The sequence below is a fragment of the Sinocyclocheilus anshuiensis genome, unplaced genomic scaffold (genome assembly GCF_001515605.1).
Source record: "Sinocyclocheilus anshuiensis isolate Anshui unplaced genomic scaffold, SAMN03320099.WGS_v1.1 scaffold907, whole genome shotgun sequence".
NCBI classification, from domain to species: Eukaryota; Metazoa; Chordata; class Actinopteri; order Cypriniformes; family Cyprinidae; genus Sinocyclocheilus; species Sinocyclocheilus anshuiensis.
Genome location: NW_015546133.1, coordinates 2,150,194 through 2,170,252, shown reverse-complemented (window position 1 = coordinate 2,170,252; position 20,059 = coordinate 2,150,194). Strand labels below are relative to the sequence as shown.

At 36.4% G+C, this 20,059-nt stretch overlaps 1 protein-coding gene across 1 annotated transcript in view; it reads right to left on the bottom strand.

The window, feature by feature from the left end:
• Nucleotides 1–18,242: 18,242 nt before the first annotated feature.
• Nucleotides 18,243–20,059, bottom strand: part of LOC107701099 (coxsackievirus and adenovirus receptor homolog) — a 47,998-nt gene continuing 46,181 nt past the window's right edge. The window contains exon 7 of the mRNA XM_016503026.1: nucleotides 18,243–20,057. Coding sequence (XP_016358512.1) covers nucleotides 19,841–20,057 — 217 coding nt within the window. The 3' untranslated portion in view covers nucleotides 18,243–19,840. The remainder of the gene's footprint in view (nucleotides 20,058–20,059) is intronic.

Here is a 20,059-nt window from a genome sequence, read left to right as displayed (position 1 = left end):
GGAGAGATAGTTGTGTGCTTTTAAACTCTGTGAAATTCAGATGATGTGCAGTGTTTTGTTTTGTTTTTTATTTAATTTTCTTTTTTTAAATCAAACATTAAAATGTCCACTGAAGCAGTAGTGGGTAGTCAATACGTATTGCAAAGAGATTGTAAGAAACTTTTTTGCTGTTTATCATGTACGTACGTAAAAAATTAAGTCCTTTCTAGATCATGTACAAAAAAGGGTGAGGCGACAGCATGCTCCTCAGTTAAACTTGTGTTATGGAAATTGTGCCATGTTATTAAAAAATGTGAACTAATCGTGTCCTAAAGTTTGTCAATACTACCCATCAGAAAAAATAAATCAACACACTCAATACCCATAAGCCAGATCTGTTAGCAGCATGTAGAGCAAGCAGTAGTAGTATTGCTTATGTTTAGGATTAGTGGTTATTTGCCTGGAGAATGATAAAATGGTTGAAAAAAAATCTCAAAGAGTGACTTTAAAGTTCACATGAAATCAAAATTGATGCGATGCACTGTTTGCGTGCATTTCTAGTCTTGTGGTAAAACTAATCATTTCCATTTAACTTAATAAAAATTGTCTTTGTATTCTTTAATCAAAATCTGAAAATGTACTTCCACTCTGGAATGGAGTTCATTCTCTGATTTTGTCAGTGTGATGCCGTTTGATAGCATGGGCAGAATATTTTTAACCACTCGAATGGTTTGCTAGAGTGAGAGAGGAGGTACACTAAAATAAAATCCCACCCTGTTTAATATTCCATTCCAACTTCCGGCTCACGCAGGCTTTAAAGGAAAGTCCAAATATAAAATCCAAAATATCACTGAGTACGTTTACATGGACATCACATCAGTAATTAATTATTTACCTGATTCTGAATAAGACAGTATTATTATTAAGGTTTACATTGCGCTGCTTCTAGAATATTCCTTTCATGTTCCCGTTTTTACAGTACATAGATTAATGACACACGTGATTACGTTCCCACGCCATCTGACGTTCCCTCCAGAATTTCACGTATCAACACAGTTCGTTTCATTTTTAATTTTACGAAAGCTTCAAGTGCAGTTAATTATGTCATGCTATACGTGCAAACAGACGACGACGGATAAAAATGAGCCTTCTTGCTTGAAGTAGAGGTCTGCAAGCCCGTCGGGGCCCGACACGCTGAGTCTATTCGGGCCGGGCTCGGGCCATTTTTTTTTTCCTCCTTTTATTATGCCCATATACGCGCAGAGCACACATAGGCTGTATGAAATATTGTTTTATTGATTGTATTATAAATATTATACATCGCCGCAATAAGCAACGCATATACGCATAACATGACAGCAAAAAACGCACGCAATAGGCTAAAGCATGCCGCAAAGCCCCAGCAAAAGTAATTACCATGAATGTGTCGGGGGAAGATGAAGATGACGATCCTGAATCGCCATCTCCTCAGAGAGAAGTGCATCTTTACGGATTTTATAATGAAAGTTTTTCATGTAAGTATTTTTTGGTATAGTAGTTGTTTTTCGATTTTCGAAGAATGTGTTAAAGTATGTTAGTCCAATCTTATATTGTTGTGATTACCATCTTCTTGGCTAAAAGATGGTACCATTTTGAAAGATGTGAAAAACACATAGTGACTGCTAGCCAGTCCTGAGGTAAACACGACACAGCGGGCTTAGTTGTAACACGGTGTTACAACTAAGCCGCACATTGTGTAGGTTACATCAATAATCGGAAATGTTGGATTGTACATGTATCTGAAATAATGCATTATTATACCCTGCGTCCTCATATGTGGACATTATATTTTAGTGAATTTCTCTGAGACTATAACGTTACATGCCAGTTTTAAGTCTGGATGTCCTGTACAGAGCACATTCAGGGATTTTCAGAGATACTAAATATTTGGACGTTTCACTATGACCACTCTCTCTCCTTGGTCTTCAAAAATGTCTGATATTTATTTAGTGACACTTACAATCTTGTCAGTTATTACTCCCATAATTACACTTCTTTTTTCATTACATGTTGCCCCAAAAACACATTAATAGGCCTATTAAAAAAAAAAGTAACTTTTTTTTTTTTTTTAAATGCTCTGAACAATGTAATGACATGAAAAAAAAAACTATTTTTTTCCTAAAAAATTCTTCCCAGGTCTCAGGAGGTTAAATAGTTTGCACAAACACTTGTTGCATTTCTTTTGTTCACAGGGTGAGAAATCGTAGAAGGTCCACAACTAGGGGAGTGACTAGGTAAAAATTCACCACTACCTCCAGTGGGCTACTGGCCACACAGAAAGGTCTTCACATCAGAGCAGGAGGAGCAGCTTGTTGCTTATTTGACCCATGCGGCAGCAATATGTTATGGGCTGAGCCCCAAGGAGGTAAGCTGGTTAAGCTAGGATAAGTTAGGAAATGAGAATAAGATCAGAAGAATTATTGCTCTATTCGTACATTCAAGTGCCTGTTTCTGTTATAAATGGTAGGTCAGTTTGTTTGAATGCTTAACATGAATTAATGTGTGAATAGGCCTACACACACATAGATGCACACATAAATACATACATAGACTATATACATGCACACGTACGTATACATATATACACTACCAGTACCAAAAGATTTTTTATGTTTATGTTTTTAAAGAATTCTCTTCTGCTCGTCAAGCCTGCATTTATTTGATCCAAAATACAAGAAAATTGTGAAATATTTTTACTATTTAAAATAGCTGCTTTCTATTTGAATATGTTTTAAAATAGAATTTATTCCCATTATCAAATCTAAATTTTCACTTGTTACTGGTAGTGTGTATACAGTTTATACACAATTAAGAAATTTTAGGATGCCTTGTGTGATGTATGTAAAAGCAATTAATCTAGTTGACATTATTATTTTTTTTCCTTTTTTATGTTTCTGTTTTTCAGGTCAGAAAACTTGCATTCCAATGTGCTGTCCAGTTCCACTGCACATTCCCAGAATCCTGGTCTAAAACGCAAATGGCGGGCAAAGACTGGTTCACTGCTTTCCTCAAAAGGAACCGATCTCTTTCGATCAGAAAACCACAGGCCACCAGTGTGGCGAGAGCCACTAGTTTTAATGCTCACACTGTGGGAATTTTTTTCAACAATTTACACACTGTCTACAATATGCACAATTTTACCCCAAATGATATATGGAACATGGATGAAACTGGTGTGAACACAGTGCAGGCCCCAGAGAAGATAATAGCCACAAAAGGAATACGCCAGATTGGAGCAATGACCTCTGGAGAAAGGGGTAAGCTAGTGACCATTGCAGTGGCCATTAATGCCCTGGGGAATTCGATCCCTCCATTTTTTGAAAGTAGACCCTTTACAGTTCCGAATGATGTATTACTCTTACCTTTATGAGCAAAAATGATGGCATATTTTAAGTTGTTTCCAATGCAAGTGATCGTGCCGGCGCCTCCATGTCCTGTAAAGCGCGCTTTAGCTCTCCGCACAAACAATTAGATATGCATCTAATAGCGCACATTTATATAGGTTCAACATTTAAACTAACATTGTGATATGCTTGAACTGTTTTATATCTATAGATTTTATTTTAGGCAAGTCCTGATGATTTGAGAAGGCTAAATTGATCAAACATAGGCTATCAGCTCACTGTCTGCCGCTGGCCAATTGGTTGTTACTTTAAAAAACAAAAACTTACATTTACACATAAAAACTTCCAAACGTTTTTCTAAATTAACTTAATAAAAAAACGAAACGAAATATAATCACTTTGACATTACATACAAAACTGAACTATTTTAATAGCTGAAACAGTAGTATAAGCTGTTTTGGGAGAAGGGGGGAAGGGGGAAAGACGGGCTCGGGTCGGACTCGGGCCAAGAATTCTGATGAGCTGTCAGACCTGGGCCAGGCTAGGGCCTGAGCGTCTCGGGCCAGGGCCTTAATTTGATGCCCGTGCAGGGCTCTAGCTTGAAGCCATGCTCTTTTGTTTGCTGTCAAACGGTTAACCACTGCCGTGTGTTTATCCTGTGGCAAAATGCAGCGAAAAGTCCTGTATGACGGTAATAGTGTGATTAAGGTGTGTACATGTCTATATAGGCCCTGTCCCAAATGGAACACTTCATGTGCACTTGCGGTCTTACGGACTTACAATGGCCGCCGCATGCGTGTGTCCGTTAAGTCCACGAGACCGTAGGGCGTCCCATTCGTCATTTTAGCATTCAGAAGGGTGCTCGCGAGCGCCCCCTTTGCAGCCGTTATGCCCCCTCGATACGCACTTCTGCCGAGCCCGCACTGGTGTTTGGAGTCAGAAAACTGAAATAAGAGGTTGAAATCAGATCAAACCCAGAAGGATTAAGCTCTGATAAAACATTTCTGTTCATTTTTGTTACATTTTTATAGAATTTTAATGTTTTGTGTAACAATGCTTTCTCTGTGTTGCGGTTTGACTGTAGTAATAATAATTAAAAAACTGACGCTTCAAATCAACATTTCAAACCCCAAAAAAATCTAAACCTTTACAAAAAGTTGTCTTTGAGAATGTCTAAATATATATCCAAACCCACAACTTAATAAAAATCAGTATATATGTCTAAAAACAATTAGAGAATTTATAGGCCTTTTATATAGAGCTATATTGGAATCTAATAATTAAACCATGGAATTGCATATTTTTCTTATTTTACTCCCACCAGATGGCACTAATCTGACTTCAAAAATGGGATTTTAAAGGTATTGACTATTTTAACATTCATTGAACAGTAATATTAAAAAATATATAAAATTCTAAATTTTATTATTTTCCATGGGCAGAAATTCATCATAATTATTGCATAAATATTAGTACCATGAAATTATCTCAAAATACAAAAGAAAAAAATATTATTGAACAAAAATATATTACATTGATTTTACTGGGGCGGAAAAAAGTACAATTTCAGGTGTCCAGTCACTTTTGACCGTTAAGATCACAAGTGCAGTGGTGGGCAGTAAAAGCATAAGATCGTACTTTTTACTTCACTACATTTCATAAAACATATCGTTACTCCTTATAATATATCACGTGCTCTGACACGCAGAAGCGGTGTCTGATTCATGAACGAACTGATTCTTTTCATTGAACCCGTTAAATCAGTTTGCAAATCGCACCAAACAATTCATTCACGAGTCGACAACTCACTGATTCAAATGATCCGTTTAGTGCGAGTCTCTAGTGAACTGAATTCACAAGTAAGAACCGGGAGATCTTGTGAGCGCGCACGTCTGATGCTGTTAAAAGTAAGTTACTAATGTCGAATTTTAGTATTAATTATTGTAACTGAAAATCATATTTAGGCATGGTAACTACAGTAATTATCAAAGTGTGAAGTGATGCCCTCTGGGGGCATTTGGCCAGGGGTGTTTTTACACCACAGACAAGAAGAAAGAAGAAAAAAATCATTATGAAAATCTAATTATATTTTCCTTATTATATTCATTATTTCCTTATTGGTTATTGGTTATTTTGAGCAGTAGTATTATAAAAAAATATATGCTAATATAAAATTAAATGATAAAAGTAGCCTATATAAAACTGCTAAATAAACATTCATCTATCTGTACATTTGTACTTTTTACTTAAGTACATTAAAAATCAAGTACTTTTGTACTTTCACTTGAGTAAAATTGAAAACTGAGTACTTTTACTTTTACTGGAGTAATATTTTATTATATGGATCTGTACTTTTACTCAAGTACTTGATTTGTGTACTTTGTCCACCACTGCACAAGTGTGACTCCCAAATGTGGAGCACCAGCAGAGGGTTTAATTGTGTTAATATTGGAATATTTTTGTCCATGTAAATGTACTCACTGGGACTTGAGAGAGGACCCGGAAGCATTTAATTTTGTCCAGAGACAGATCCAGTTCTCTCAAAGGGCTATTTTGTGTACAGCCGTGGCCCGAGAGACCACCTCTTCAGCTGGGTCTCGGTACAGTTGTTTGGTCCGCACCCGAGTGCGATTGCTGTATTCACACCTGCCAAAAAGATCCGCACCAAGAGGGGAAACGATCTTGTGTTCTATTCAATCGAACCAAACAAGACAGGTGTGAATACACCCTCAGGTTCATCTGAACAGTCTTCCCTCTTCATAAATGTTTGATGACTAAATGCAGTTTACAGTATGACAGATTATAATATACTATTGTTCATAGTTGATCATTCATTTCTCCTATTTGCCATGAGCAAAATACACAGGGCAACTTTTAAATTCATTGATAATAATATAGGCAAAATTAATGATTTATTGACCACTGTTCAAGAAATGCTTTTGGTTTTCATTTCAAAATTCTGTTTATATTAGTGTGTAGTTGTCCAGCATTGTCTGCAGTGTCACATGCTAAAGTGTTTTAAATTACATTTTTCTGTAAAACCTTTATGACCTTATATTACTACTTAAAGACTACATGGAATATTAATAAAATGTATAGTAAGTGTACAAATATTATATTTTACAATATTTGTAAAATGTATTTGTCACACTACAGCCGTGGCCAAAAGTTTTGAGAATGAAGTCTGCTGCCTCAATTTTTATGATGGCAATTTGCATATACTCCAGAATGTTATGAAGAGTGATCAGAAGAATTGCAATTAATTGCAAAGTCCCTCTTCGTCATGAAAATTTACTTAATCCCAAAAACATTTCCACTGTATTACAGCCTTGCTACAAAAGGACCAGCTGACATCATGTCAGTGATTCTTTCATTAACACGGGTGAGAGTGTTGATGAGGACAAGGCTAGAGATCACTCTGTCATGCTGATTGAGTTAGAATAACAGACTGGAAGCTTTAAAAGGAGGGTGGTGCTCGAACTCATTGTTCTTCCTCTGTTACTATCATGGTTACCTGCAAGGAAACGTGCCGTTATCATTGCTTTGCACAAAAAGGGATTCACAGGCAAGGATAATGCTGCTAGTAAGATTGCACCTAAATCAATCATTTATCGGATCATCAAGAACTTCAAGGGGAGAGGTTCAATCGCTGTGAAGAAGGCTTCAGGGCACCCAAGAAAGTCCAGCAAGCACCAGGACCATCTCCTCAAGTTGATTCAGCTGTAGGATCGGGGCACCACCAGTGAAGAGCTTGCTCAGGAATGGCAGCAGGCAGGTGCGAGTGCATCTGCACGCAGTGAGGCCAAGACTTTTGGAGGATGGCCTGGTGGCATCAAAGAGCCCACTTCTCTCCAGGAAAAACATCAGGGACAGACTGATATTCTCCAAAAGGTACAGGGATTGGATTGCTGAGGACTGGGGTAAAGTCATTTTCTCTGATGAATCCCCTTTCTGATTGTTTGGGGCATCCAGAAAAAAGCTTGTCCGGAGAAGAAAAGGTGAGCGCTTCCATCAGTTCTGTGTCATGCCAACAGTAAAGCATCCCAGCCAAGGGAGTGGGCTCACTCACAAGAACACAGCCATGAATCAAGAATGTTACAAAAACATCCTCCGAGAGCAACTTCTCACAACCATCCAAGAACAGTTTGGTGATGAACAATGCCTATTCCAGCATGCTGGAGCACCTTGCCATAAGGCAAAAGTGATAATGAAGTGGCTCGGGGAACAAAACATTGAAATTTTGGGTCCATGGCCAGGAAACACCCCAGACCTTAATCCCATTGAGAACTTGTGGTCAATCCTCAAGAGGCGGGTGGACAAACAAAAACCCACAAATTCTGACAAACTCCAAGCATTGATTATGCAAGAATGGGCTGCCATCAGTCAGGATGTGGCCCAGAAGTTGATTGACAGCATGCCAGGGCGAATTGCAGAGGTCTTGAAAAAGAAGGGTCAACACTGCAAATACTGAGTCTTCACATAAACTTATTGTAATTGTCAATAAAAGCCTTTGACACTTATGAAATTCTTGTAATTATACTTTAGTATACCATAGTAACATCTGACAAAAATATCTAAAAACACTGTAGCAGCACTTGTGAAATTATAAAATATTTTGTGAAATAATTCATATCAAAACTTTTGGCCACGGCTGTACATAAAACATGAAAATGTCAGAAACCTTTATAAAGGCATATTTTTATCAAATCAATTGAGTAACAGTTTTTGAGAATAAATTCTCTATCTGAAACTATGGAACAATAACAAAAGTATCTGTAACACATCAGCACACATGCTGATACATTTTAAAGCTACACTATGTAACTTTTTAATTAAACAAAATTAACAAAATGTTGAGTGCAAAAAAGAATTAATCTTTAAAACTGAGTCTTCTTTACCAAAATACAATTTGATAAACCTTTAATAATGATATATATATATATATATATATAATTATGTTTTAGATTCTCATTTGCTCTGACATGCACTGTGAGCTGTAAGGTCTTATATAGACAGGTGTGTGGCTTTCCTAATCAAGTCCAATCAGTATAATCAAACACAGCTGGACTCAAATGAAGGTGTAGAACCATCTCAAGGATGATCAGAAGAAATGGACAGCACCTGAGTTAAAGATATGAGTGTCACAGCAAAGGGTCTGAATACTTAGGACCATGTGATATTTCAGTTTTTCTTTTTTAATAAATCTGCAAAAATGTCAACAATTCTGTGTTTTTCTGTCAATATGGGGTGCTGTGTGTACATTAATGAGGAAAAAAAATTAACTTAAATGATTTTAGCAAATGGCTGCAATATAACAAAGAGTGAAAAATTGAAGGGGGTCTGAATACTTTCCGTACCCACTGTATATATATATAATTATGTTTTAGAGCAGTAGGGACAAATTTCGTGGGAAGTTGCATATCCGTAAACAAACTGTGAAGCTAAAAGTTAGTTGTCACAATGAGCAAGAAATATTGACCATGGACCATGCAAAACACCAAACTTCCAGTTGTATAAATAATAATAATAATTAATGATTAAGGGAGTGAGAGAGGTCGCTTTTTTCTTACTAAGCAGCTAAGATATTTTATTGAACAGATAGACACTAACAGTAAAGTTCATAATAAATTACAACATTTAACCTTAGACTAGCAATTGTTGTTTTGTGTTAACAACTTTTGTTAAATCATTTATATATTAAACAAAAAAGGTTTTTACAGTTCTTCAAAACAGCCTGAGATATGGCACCTGCTCAGATTACATAATTTTCTGATATTTCAATGTGTTGATTTCTGTTGAGCGAACCACATTCATCCTTACAGAGGAACAAAGCTAAGGCACAAGCAAAACAATGTTCCTCTGCAAGATGCATGCAGGTTTTTAACCACTAGAGGGCCAAGTTACATTGTGGAGCTTTAAATTGCCTGGTGCTTTACTACTACTACTACTACTAAAACTATTCATAATAGTTACCCAGAGGCGGATCTGCACCAAACGATCCTATGTGCCAGGAGATGCTGCTCCACAAAAACAAATAAGCCCAGAGCTGCACCATGCATCATTTTCATTAGTCATCACATCTGATTGAAAAAAAGCTGTAGGATGTTAAAATTATTAATAAGTTACCTAGAGGACCACCAGGAAGCCAAGTGATGTTACTGGCTGAAAACGGAACAATTCTGGTAAACAGAAACATTTCTAGCAGACATGACATAATTCACCCAGGCTAGGACAGAGTGAACCGGCTACCACTAGATGGAAGCAAAACTCCTTCATTAAATCTGAAGGTGTCATTGGAGAGCTCTAGCAACATAAGCAGCAGGAGCAGGTAGATGGAGGAACAGGTGCAGCGGAGGGCGTGGTACACAGCTCTTACATGGACCGGATCGTGCTCACACTGTCATCTGAGGTGGTTAATAAGCCGGTTAGTCTGGTTTATGAGCAGCATGGAAACAATGAATTCTGTCAAACAGGAAAAACCCAGGAAAAAGTCCAAAAAGCAGAAAAGATTTCAGTCAAGCGAGAGCAAGAGAGACAATGAGAGGAGAAACTATTGTGACATCAAATTCTGTGAAACACACATGAAGTGATCAAATTACAGGCCAAACACTGTGATCACATGCTACATCCGTGTTCCACTATAAACTGCGTAACATCCGATTTGCATTCATTTCAGTCAATTAATGGGTTAGCAGCATTTTATTCCATGAGATAAAGCAGCAAATAAAACTGCATTTTAGGCACTGAGTGACAAATGAAAGAACCATCAATCAAGCAGTGAATAACAATTTCCTCCGGCTGCACTGCAAATCTAAAACATCCTCTCCAGCATGCTGTGCTTTGCTTTTCTTTCTCCTTCCCTCCATGTTAAGATGCTAAAAATCTCCTCAGTCTGCATAAATAACCATGGAGGGGATTAGATACAAATACTCAATCTCACGCCTGACAATAATAACAACAACATGCATCCAAAACAGATTCAAATCCTTGTCTATTTCTGGTTACACATACTCTTCTTCATTGTTCAGTATTCCAGTGAATCCTATATTTGTGTATGGATAAATGAAAGAGACATTATAATGAAATATCATCTTAAAAATTTACTGTCTCCAAACCCCTTTTAAAAGAACATTTCTATTCAAATTATGAATGTAACTGAGTACCTACAGAAAAACATTCTGGAGTTAACTATTATGGGATAGAGCTCCTCAAAGGAATGAAGCTTTGCTCCGTGCACCAGCCCGATGTCCTTGACTCCTGTGAACAGACTGAAATAAGCCAGAGATTCTTCTGTGGTACACAAAGCACTGATAAGACAAAAACAGCTGCTTTGGCTCCAAACAAGCGAGATTCAACAGTTCAACCATATAAATAACATGTTCGCAGTGCAATGTGTTTATGACATGCACTGAAAAACCACAATTTATCCGTTTTAAACTCATGCTATGGATTCTGTTATCAAAGAGAGCGTGACCTTCCCTGCAGTCGGACTGCATTAATATTAATGCATGTTGAGCTTATCAGAGTGAAACTCATCTTATCATAACACACCAAAACCAGTGCGTGATGTCAAGATTACAGAGGGGAAAAAATGTAAATTTCTGATGCATTTCATGGATCAGTCTGTGGTGTAATTGCTTGAAAAAGCTCTATGCATCAAACTTAACTGGAATAATGCATAAAAAGTGCTTGTCCTCATGGATATAAAAAAAATTGTTAATCTTTTTTTATTTGTTTCAATCTAGCTTAGATTGAAAAAGTTCTCAGAAATGTACTTTGCATTTTTTAGTTTCAAAAATAGTTACACCATTTTCTACAAAAATTTAATTACTCTAAAAATGCCATGTGGTGTAACCATTAGGCAAAAAATATATACTATACATTTCAAATTACATTATTTTCCTTAATTGAAATAAAGCTGATATAAAATCAAATGTAAATATTAGATGGAAAACTAACAAAAAATAAATGGAAATCAAAAATGTTGCCTTGGCAACTCACTGAAATATAAGTCAATTCAAAATATTAACAAATACTATGACATAGGGCTGCACAATTAATCGAATTTCTAATCGCGATTACAATTACGGATGCCACAATTACATAATCGTTCAAAGCGGCAATTAATCGAAGTCCACTTATGTTATTCTGAGTGGGTTTTTTTCTTTCTACAGGTTATCTTAAGGGTTTTTCCGTTGTTTTAATTTATATAATACCATGCATATTTAAACTTTTTTTATTATTATTTAAAGAAGAAACCATTTCAATGTATAGTTGACATTTGAGGCTTAATACTATAGAAAAGCAATCAAAGCTTTTCAGTTTGAGTGTTTTCATATATATATAAATATAAATATATATCCTATATTTATATATAAATATAAATATAATCCTAAAATTGCATTTTACAACCTGAACCTTCAACTATCAAACTATCAAATCATCAGGTCAAATCATCTGCTATTTTCTGGGACTTGAAAGTCAATATTTGACATCTATTTTCGGCACGTTATCTGTGGTATTTGATAACGTCAAGTTCTAAAGACCCTCACACCATCCAAGCTAGACTACATCAACTGATCCGCTCTACAAATTATCAGCTCGTCTCTTGAAGTGTCTGCCATCTGACCCCTGACTTTTCTATCAAGGCCATTATCCCCACATCCAAACTCTCTGCAGAGGCCCGAGCCCGATCAGACCGCAGTTATCTCCTATCACACATACTCTGAGCCCTGGAGGCCCACTTACACAGGGCATGATGTGTGGGCCCTGGGGGAAGACTCCATCTCTGTTAGAGAAACAACAGAGAGACACTCTGATTCCCTAACTGGATTTAGCCTCCGGTGTGAAATATATCCAGAGGGGAAATGGAGAACGATAGAGACATAAAGAGAGACAGAGAGCGAAAAAAGCAAGAGGTGAGAAATGGCTCTACACAGATAATTCAGTGGTCCTGACCTCTGTTCTCCTCTGGGAGACTTTATACCACACATATATTCCAGATACACAGCAGACACGATGGCGGTAATGGAGATGACCCCAATATGGCCACAAGAGAGGAAAACGAACACATCGCATCGACCCTCTTAACAGCCACAACGAAACACATTACCTGCTCGTTGAAGCCTCAGCGCTACACGTCTATGTGCTGATTGCCTGTAATGGAATCCAGCGGAGCTTCAGACACATGGCAAAATTCATTGCATCCAAAGCTATGAACCCAGGGTTCAAAAACTCACCAAATACTAACTGTGAGTAAATATTGGCACCTGGGGAGTGAATAGAACAAGCTGGCCTGGAACTTTATTACGAGCTGCAAAACAATATGTGGTTTTTAGGCCCAACTGTGGGTCTGATTCCTGTTATGCAATACTCTGTGAGCTCTGTTCACTTTTTAAAAGAGTATCTGTGTTGTCATTTAAGGCAGTACTTCTATAAAAGTCTATACAAGACTTTAAAAAAATAATGCCCTCATCAAGCACAGGCACTTTATTAATTACAGCTTGATTATTTATACAACTGAGAGAAGACTAAAGGAGATAAAGTTAGCCACAGGTCAGTGTGGCATTTAGAGTTCAAACTAATCACGGTTTGCTATACTTACTGATGTTTATTCTGTAGTTTTTCCGCTAAAAATGGTCACATAAGTATTAAGACATTATGTTTTAGAAGACTAACTAAATAGAAAGTAAAAATGAGGATACAGGCAATACATATGAATTAACAACCAATTAAAACAATAATCCCCCCAAAAAATAGTAGAATTCTCTGCTATGGTCACGTTATTTTGATTTAAAGACTAAAGAAAGAAATTCAGCAAACATTTGCTCGACATTAAGCTACTTACTGTATTTTGTCTTGAGTGGCATCTGTTAGCTTCAATTTCACTCTTCTCTGAGCGTTCACGGAGTCCGACATTACACGAATCCGTGGAAAAGGCTACATTCAATCTCAAACTAGGTCACGCCAATGAGGCAAAAAGACAAATCAGCGAATCTGCCCGCAATACAAAACGTATACAAAATAAAACATATATTCAATCCACAATTTTCCCGAGTAACTAATGAGCGCCACCATGATGGATTTGAACTTCCGTTCCGTTATTCCGGCACTACACCGGCTAAACGCCGGATTTTGTTCCGCACGCTAGCGAATCCTCTCGCTGTAAGTAACACTGTAAATTAGAGGTTCATTAATTCTAAAGGAACTTTGTGAGATCGCGATGAACTGAAGTAAATGACACATTTTTAGTGATTATAAAGGAAGGGCTATTTGCGCACTTTCTAGGCTAAATGTAATCCGTTCAGAATTTAAATGAAAATTTTGGTTTTCGTGCTGCTAAGGGGCCATTTACCCCACAAGCAGCAGTTTCAGAGTGACATTATAAATCCCTCATTACTCACGTAAATGTGGGATTCATCTTCAAATGGAGAAAAATATCATTTGTCAAAATAGAGGTTCATTAAGCAAAATAAATATACACTAACCGATTAATAGAAAAATATATGAATTTTCGTGTCAAAATATTTTTTTAATGCGGTTGCATTAATTTATAAAAGTAATGACTATTAGCCTAAATCTTGCAATTCTCTCACTGTACATTGCTATTCTTGTGGTAAAAAGTTAATAGTTTTCTCTTAGTCTCTTCTGCTCACCATGGCTGCATTTATTTGATCAGAAATACAGAATAAAACAGTAGGCTAATATTGTTAATATTATTGCAAATTAAAATAATGGTTTTCTATTTTAATATATTTTAAAATATTATTTATTCCTGTGATGCAAAGCTGAATTTTCAGTATCATTACTCTAGTCTTCAGTGTCACATGATCCTTCAGAAATCATTCTCATATGCTTATTTATTATCAACAATGGAAACAATTTTGCTGCTTAATATTTTTTTGGAAACTGTGATAATTTTTCAGGATTCTTTGATGAATGAAGTTGAAAAGAACAGCATTTATTCAAAACAGAAATCTTTTGTAAGACCACCATTCCAAAGTTTGGGGATTTTTTTATTTATTTATTTTTTTAAAGAAATTAATGCTTTTATTCAGCAAGGATGTGTTAAATTGATAAAAAAGTGATAATAAATACTTGTATTGTTAGAAAATATTTTTATTTTAAATAAATGCTGTTCTTTTTAACTTTATTCATCAAATAATCCTGAAAAAAAGTATCACAGGCTCCAAAAAAAATATTAAGCAGCACGACTGTTTTCGACATATTACTGCGCTAAATTCATACGTTGCTTGGCAACCGTATACAGCCTTAGGGTCATTCACACAGAACGTGTTTTGCGTTTAAAAATACACGAGAATCCAGTGTACTTATATATATATATAAAAAGTGGTCCAAACATTTAAGGTAATGCAATGATGCAATACAATGATGACTGAGAGATGTACAAATAAACGTTCCTCAAAAACCTGTATTTAATATATTAACATATTTGTCTGATGAAACCAAAGCAAGTGTTCATTTTGAAATATTACTAACAATATAAAACTTATTCTTAGCTTTACTTTATAAAAATCAATAGTAGTACATTGTGTATAGCAGTTTTTTCAGCTGGCTACAATAGCTCATTTTATTTCTTAACTACATTTACATTTAATAATGTCAGAGTTGAAGAACGCAAACAGGTGGAAATATTACACATTTACCAGTGAGAGCCTGTGTGTCTGTATTTAAATAGTCTTCTAACCCTCTGGTACAACCTGAAGTTCAGACTAAAGAGCTCTAGAAATGGCTCAGAACATTATAGAAATCTCAATCTGTTATTATTAGAACACAGTTCTACAAAATTACTTGGGTTGACACAGTACATGCTGTGAATGCGGTGTTCACATCTGATTAAAACCATATGTACAGGTTGCCCAACAGGCTCCACATTCCTTCGTGTGAAGGTGGAGAATAAGCAAACAGAACCCCCCGGAAGGCATGTATCTGTTATCTGGTTCCCAAACATGATGCATTCCAGAATGTGCTGCACGGCCTCTTAGTGGTAGTTATACAGAACCCAGGCCAAGTAATTTAAAATCATATATTATATACTTCACTATCTGAATTTTTCCCACAGGACCTGTGGAATTGATATTTCTCATTCTTTAGTAAGAATCCTGCTTCTCCTGGAAGTCTATGGAAAACAAAGGATGATATGGGTGAAGCAAATCTTGAGCAAGACCACCACTGCTTTGAGAGGCTTCTGTTGTTAGGGCTCAGAGATAAAGTCTCCCCTCTCCCATGCTTCTACTCTCTGTGTACAACCAGATAACGTAACCATGGAAACATGCAGCATCCAACCAATCAGCAATCAAGACCTTCCCTCCAGCCTGCTCCTCTCATGATATGCAAACAATTAATACCTTCAGCAGGAAAAATAAGAGTATGTGAGATGGTGGGACGTTTCCATGTCCTCGTCTCACTGTCTGCAGTTTTCTGCCCAAGGACAGGAGGTCTATAAGAGTGATGTTTTCCATTGTGTGGGATTAATGCCGTGTGCAGAGTCAAATCCCACACACAAAAGCAGAGATGGGCATTGAAAATACATAACAGCACACATCACTGACTCTGGGAGTTAAACGCAGCTTGGAGGAAATGAATTTTCCTTACATTAACACAATTACATTACAGTCTAATGTGCTTTTGATAGCTTGAACATAGCGTTTCTGAAATTACTACATATTCACAGTGCAATTATTCCACCCAGAATTGCCCAAATTGAAAAATATACTGACATCCAGCAGTTAATCACTTGCTCTGTACTAAAATTATGGCTTGCTGGTGTTTGTGATTGGTTACAAATTCTCATCTATCAATATTTAGGACTGCGAGACATTATGATCTTTTAGTTATTACTATAGACATCGGCATCATTGCAACTAGTTATGTTATTGACCGCCGCCTGAGAAATTAAACGGATATTAATTAAAGGTGTCTTGAAGTCCTTCATTGTGTGATAGTAAAAACCAAACAAAAACATTAAAACATTAAATTACATTCACAAAGGGTTCACAGTGCCATAATGTTAGAACAGCATCTGTGAGAAACGGCTGTGGTTATTCAGTCTCATACATAATACATAATAACAGTATTGTCCTGAGAAAAAGACCTGGCAATACTGTACTGGATAAAATGAGACCTTCTGCAGTACTGTCTGCAGTAGAAAATTCTGTCATCATTTTTAAATATTACAGATGCATATTACTTTCTTACATGGTAAACAAATTAACAAATTTTGTTTGAATATTTTTCTAAAAAGTGGACTGGGTGTCTTAAGATTAAAAATGAAGGGGAAAAAAAGTAAGTGGTCCACACAACTTGAGCAACAAATTTTCCAAAGCAATATGATAAATATGTGATAGAAAAAGGCTTAAATTTAAGCGGCATTTGCTTAAAATCTTTACCATAGTTCTCAAATCTCATTTGTGCATCTGCTCATTTCAGAAAGAATTGTATGCGTTCAAAAAAAGAAAGGTCAGTCAATACTCAAGTGCGTAGAACAAAAGTAGTTGTATCAGTCAAGTAACCAAAGTTGACCGCACACCAAGAAAAAAAATCAATTTAATACATTCTGCACCTTTTCGCTTTTTTCACAAGCAATAAGAAAAATTAAAGATCTGTTTTTGATAGATCTCTAGTCTGATTGTATTTTTTATTTTATTTTTTCTGTGCGAGCAACTTTGGTTACTTTTGCATCGGTTTATTAAAATATATAACAATGCCAACATCACGCGTCTCAACAGCAAACCTCATGCACTGTAAAAAAATTTTTTTATTGTAAATGAATGTTATCAGAGTATGTTTTACAAGAAAATACTATTTACTTGACATTTCTTTGTAATTATTACACTTTGTAATGTACTAGCAATTTCTGAGTGAAGATTGTTTCTACACCACTTTTTTTAGTGTGCCTTATTTGATTTTAGATTTCAGATTAGCGTTAATTTTTTGGGTTAACTAACTTTTAAGAGTTACACTCAGTTATACAATTCAAGGAACTTTTTGCAACCATAACAAATGTATTACTAGCTGATTTGTTTAAACCCACATACGAGTAATTTAAATGCCAATTATTTGACTCTAGTCTAATCAAAGCTAAGCAAAGCAATTTGTCACCCATTTCTACACTTTGATTTACCTGACTTAAACCGGGACAATGACTGAGCTTGCAGTACAAATTAGTTATTTGCAATGACTCGGCTGATTGCTTCTGGGAGCATGTTTTATGAAGAACCCTCAAGGGCACCACTCCACAAGTCCACATGCACGAGTTTTTCACTCGCACACAAACCACCATCGCTTCAGGTTCTGTTGCTCTTGGTCAGAGAAGCCACCGTGCTTTTGCGAGTCATTGATTAATTGTGGTCATTAGGCAGTGAAAGAATGGCCTCACCTGGAGTTAGAGGTGGAAATCAACGGGAGATTAAAATTAATCACTCTGAAAAGCGACAGTACCGACTGTAGCCTGCGGAGAGCAGGATGCAGAGGAGGGAATGAGTGAATATCTCAGTGAAAGTGTGTAGAATGATAGTGGTTTCATTTTTATTAAAAAATACATCACAAAAAGCACACAAAAATAAAATGAGGTTTATACATGATGCGCAAACCAAACAAATAGGAAGAAAAAAAGTTAATGTAATATTAGTACACAGGTTTTTAAAGAAAACATCTACAGTTAATAATCATTGGTTGACTCTTATTAGTAAGGAGAGTATCTATCTCTTTAAATGGCACTGTACAGAGAACCGGCCTAACCTCTACTGTAATGAAATAACAAATGGGCTCCATCCAAACAGAAAACAGATGATTCGGTTCAAGAAAGTCGATTCACACAGCAGTAAAGGTTTGCTGATCAAAGATCAGATTTCCATGTTTACACTGGCATTAGTCTCCATGTTTAAACAAGCTGAACTGATCCTGTAACTGCACCTTTCAAGCTTAATAAATTAAAGGCAGGGAAATCACAAGTACATGTGCTTTTGGGTAATGACAACATATGTATAATAAATGTTAATAATACCTTATCCAGATGGTGGATGATTAGCCTGATCATCCTCTTTTCCTTCATCAAATTCGCAGCCTGAGCGCCAACAGCCGTAAAGACAAACGCAATCAATCGCACCCAACATTACAGTAAATATATTTACACATTCAACAGGAACCCTGGTCAAAAGACAAGCAGATCATGAAAAGGCTGCTATTTGTGTACAACAGACACACAGACAGACAGCATATAGTTGTCAGCATACACAATACCCTTCCATGAGACCAAAACCAGCATTTATGAGAGAAAAAAAAAAAGGAACAGTTTGTTATACATCTATCAATATATTGAATGTTTGTTGCACAGAAACTGGCAATAAATCATGTAATGTTAAATTTTGCATTACAACATCCTTAATCAAAATGTACTTTAAATTATGATTGTTTTGTAATCATTCACGTGTTATTTACTGCTGACATGGATCCACCAGTGACACCAGTTCATTACACCCAAAGTTAAAAAAGGCACAGTGTGAACGTTAGGGTGACCCTGCGGGATGAAATATACAGTAACCCAAACAATAAAGACTGTTTCCTCAAGAATGATGACACTCACTGTGGTGGATACGGTGACTTGAGAGTGTTAAGACTAATCCTAATCAATAAAGTATTCATAAACATTCAAAAGTCTTTTAAAAATCTATAAGCAAACAACCAATCAGAGACTTGAGCACTAATCACTCTGACACGAACCGATGGGGGTTTACAACTGCCAAATGGTCCAAAAAAAATAAATTAAAAAAAATTCAAAGAAGGTTACGAGTTCCAGTATTAGCTCATTTTCAGATAAAACAATCTCATGTTCATATATACACATCACATGTAAATTTTCAATCCAAACAAACGCTGTTATCTTTTTTTTTTAAAACAATATCATCCAGAAACCAAAACCAACCCACATATTTTCCACAGACCTTTCAGTACATTTTTACCCGGCTTTTGTAGCATAAAGAAATAATAATTGTCATAGATAAATGGTTTAAAGTTGCCTAAAAATTTTTCAAACTGATAAAAAAGCAAAAAGAATAACAAATAGCTTGGGAGTTCTCATCTAAAACCAAGAGCTATGGGTTGTACTACATGCATTTCATTTAGTTCAATGGGTTTCATTTCATCTCTGGAGAACACTTAATAGGAAAACAATTCAAGTGTCATATTCTATAGGGCCTTCTATTTTTAAAATGAAAAAAAAACATCATGCATTATTTACAAAACAGGAGCAGGCGAATCAGTCACCTTTCCGCATCCCACTGAATAAAGTTTTTGTTAACATTTGTTGAAGTTCTGTAAGTCAAATTGTATTATCAGAGATGGTACAAGCCGAGTTCGACTCACTGCAGAGACCTTTATTTGCTCCTTCACAAATTCCACTAGAACAATGAATAGAATAGTGACAGTCAAAATGTGTGGAGAACGATCCCAGTTCAGCTTTACACAATGGAACCATCCCTGTTCTGGGCAGGGACCATGACAGCGATGGCCCCCATGCGGCTTAGGTTGGGGCCGGCCATTCTGCTGGGTGGGGGAATAGGGGCATGACTAGGGGGCTTCTCGTACTCTTCAGAGGGTATCTTGTCATACTGGGGCTTGGTGTACTCGTGCAGGTTGGAGGGAGACATGGAGCCCAGAGAGGAGCGCTGGCTGCCCAC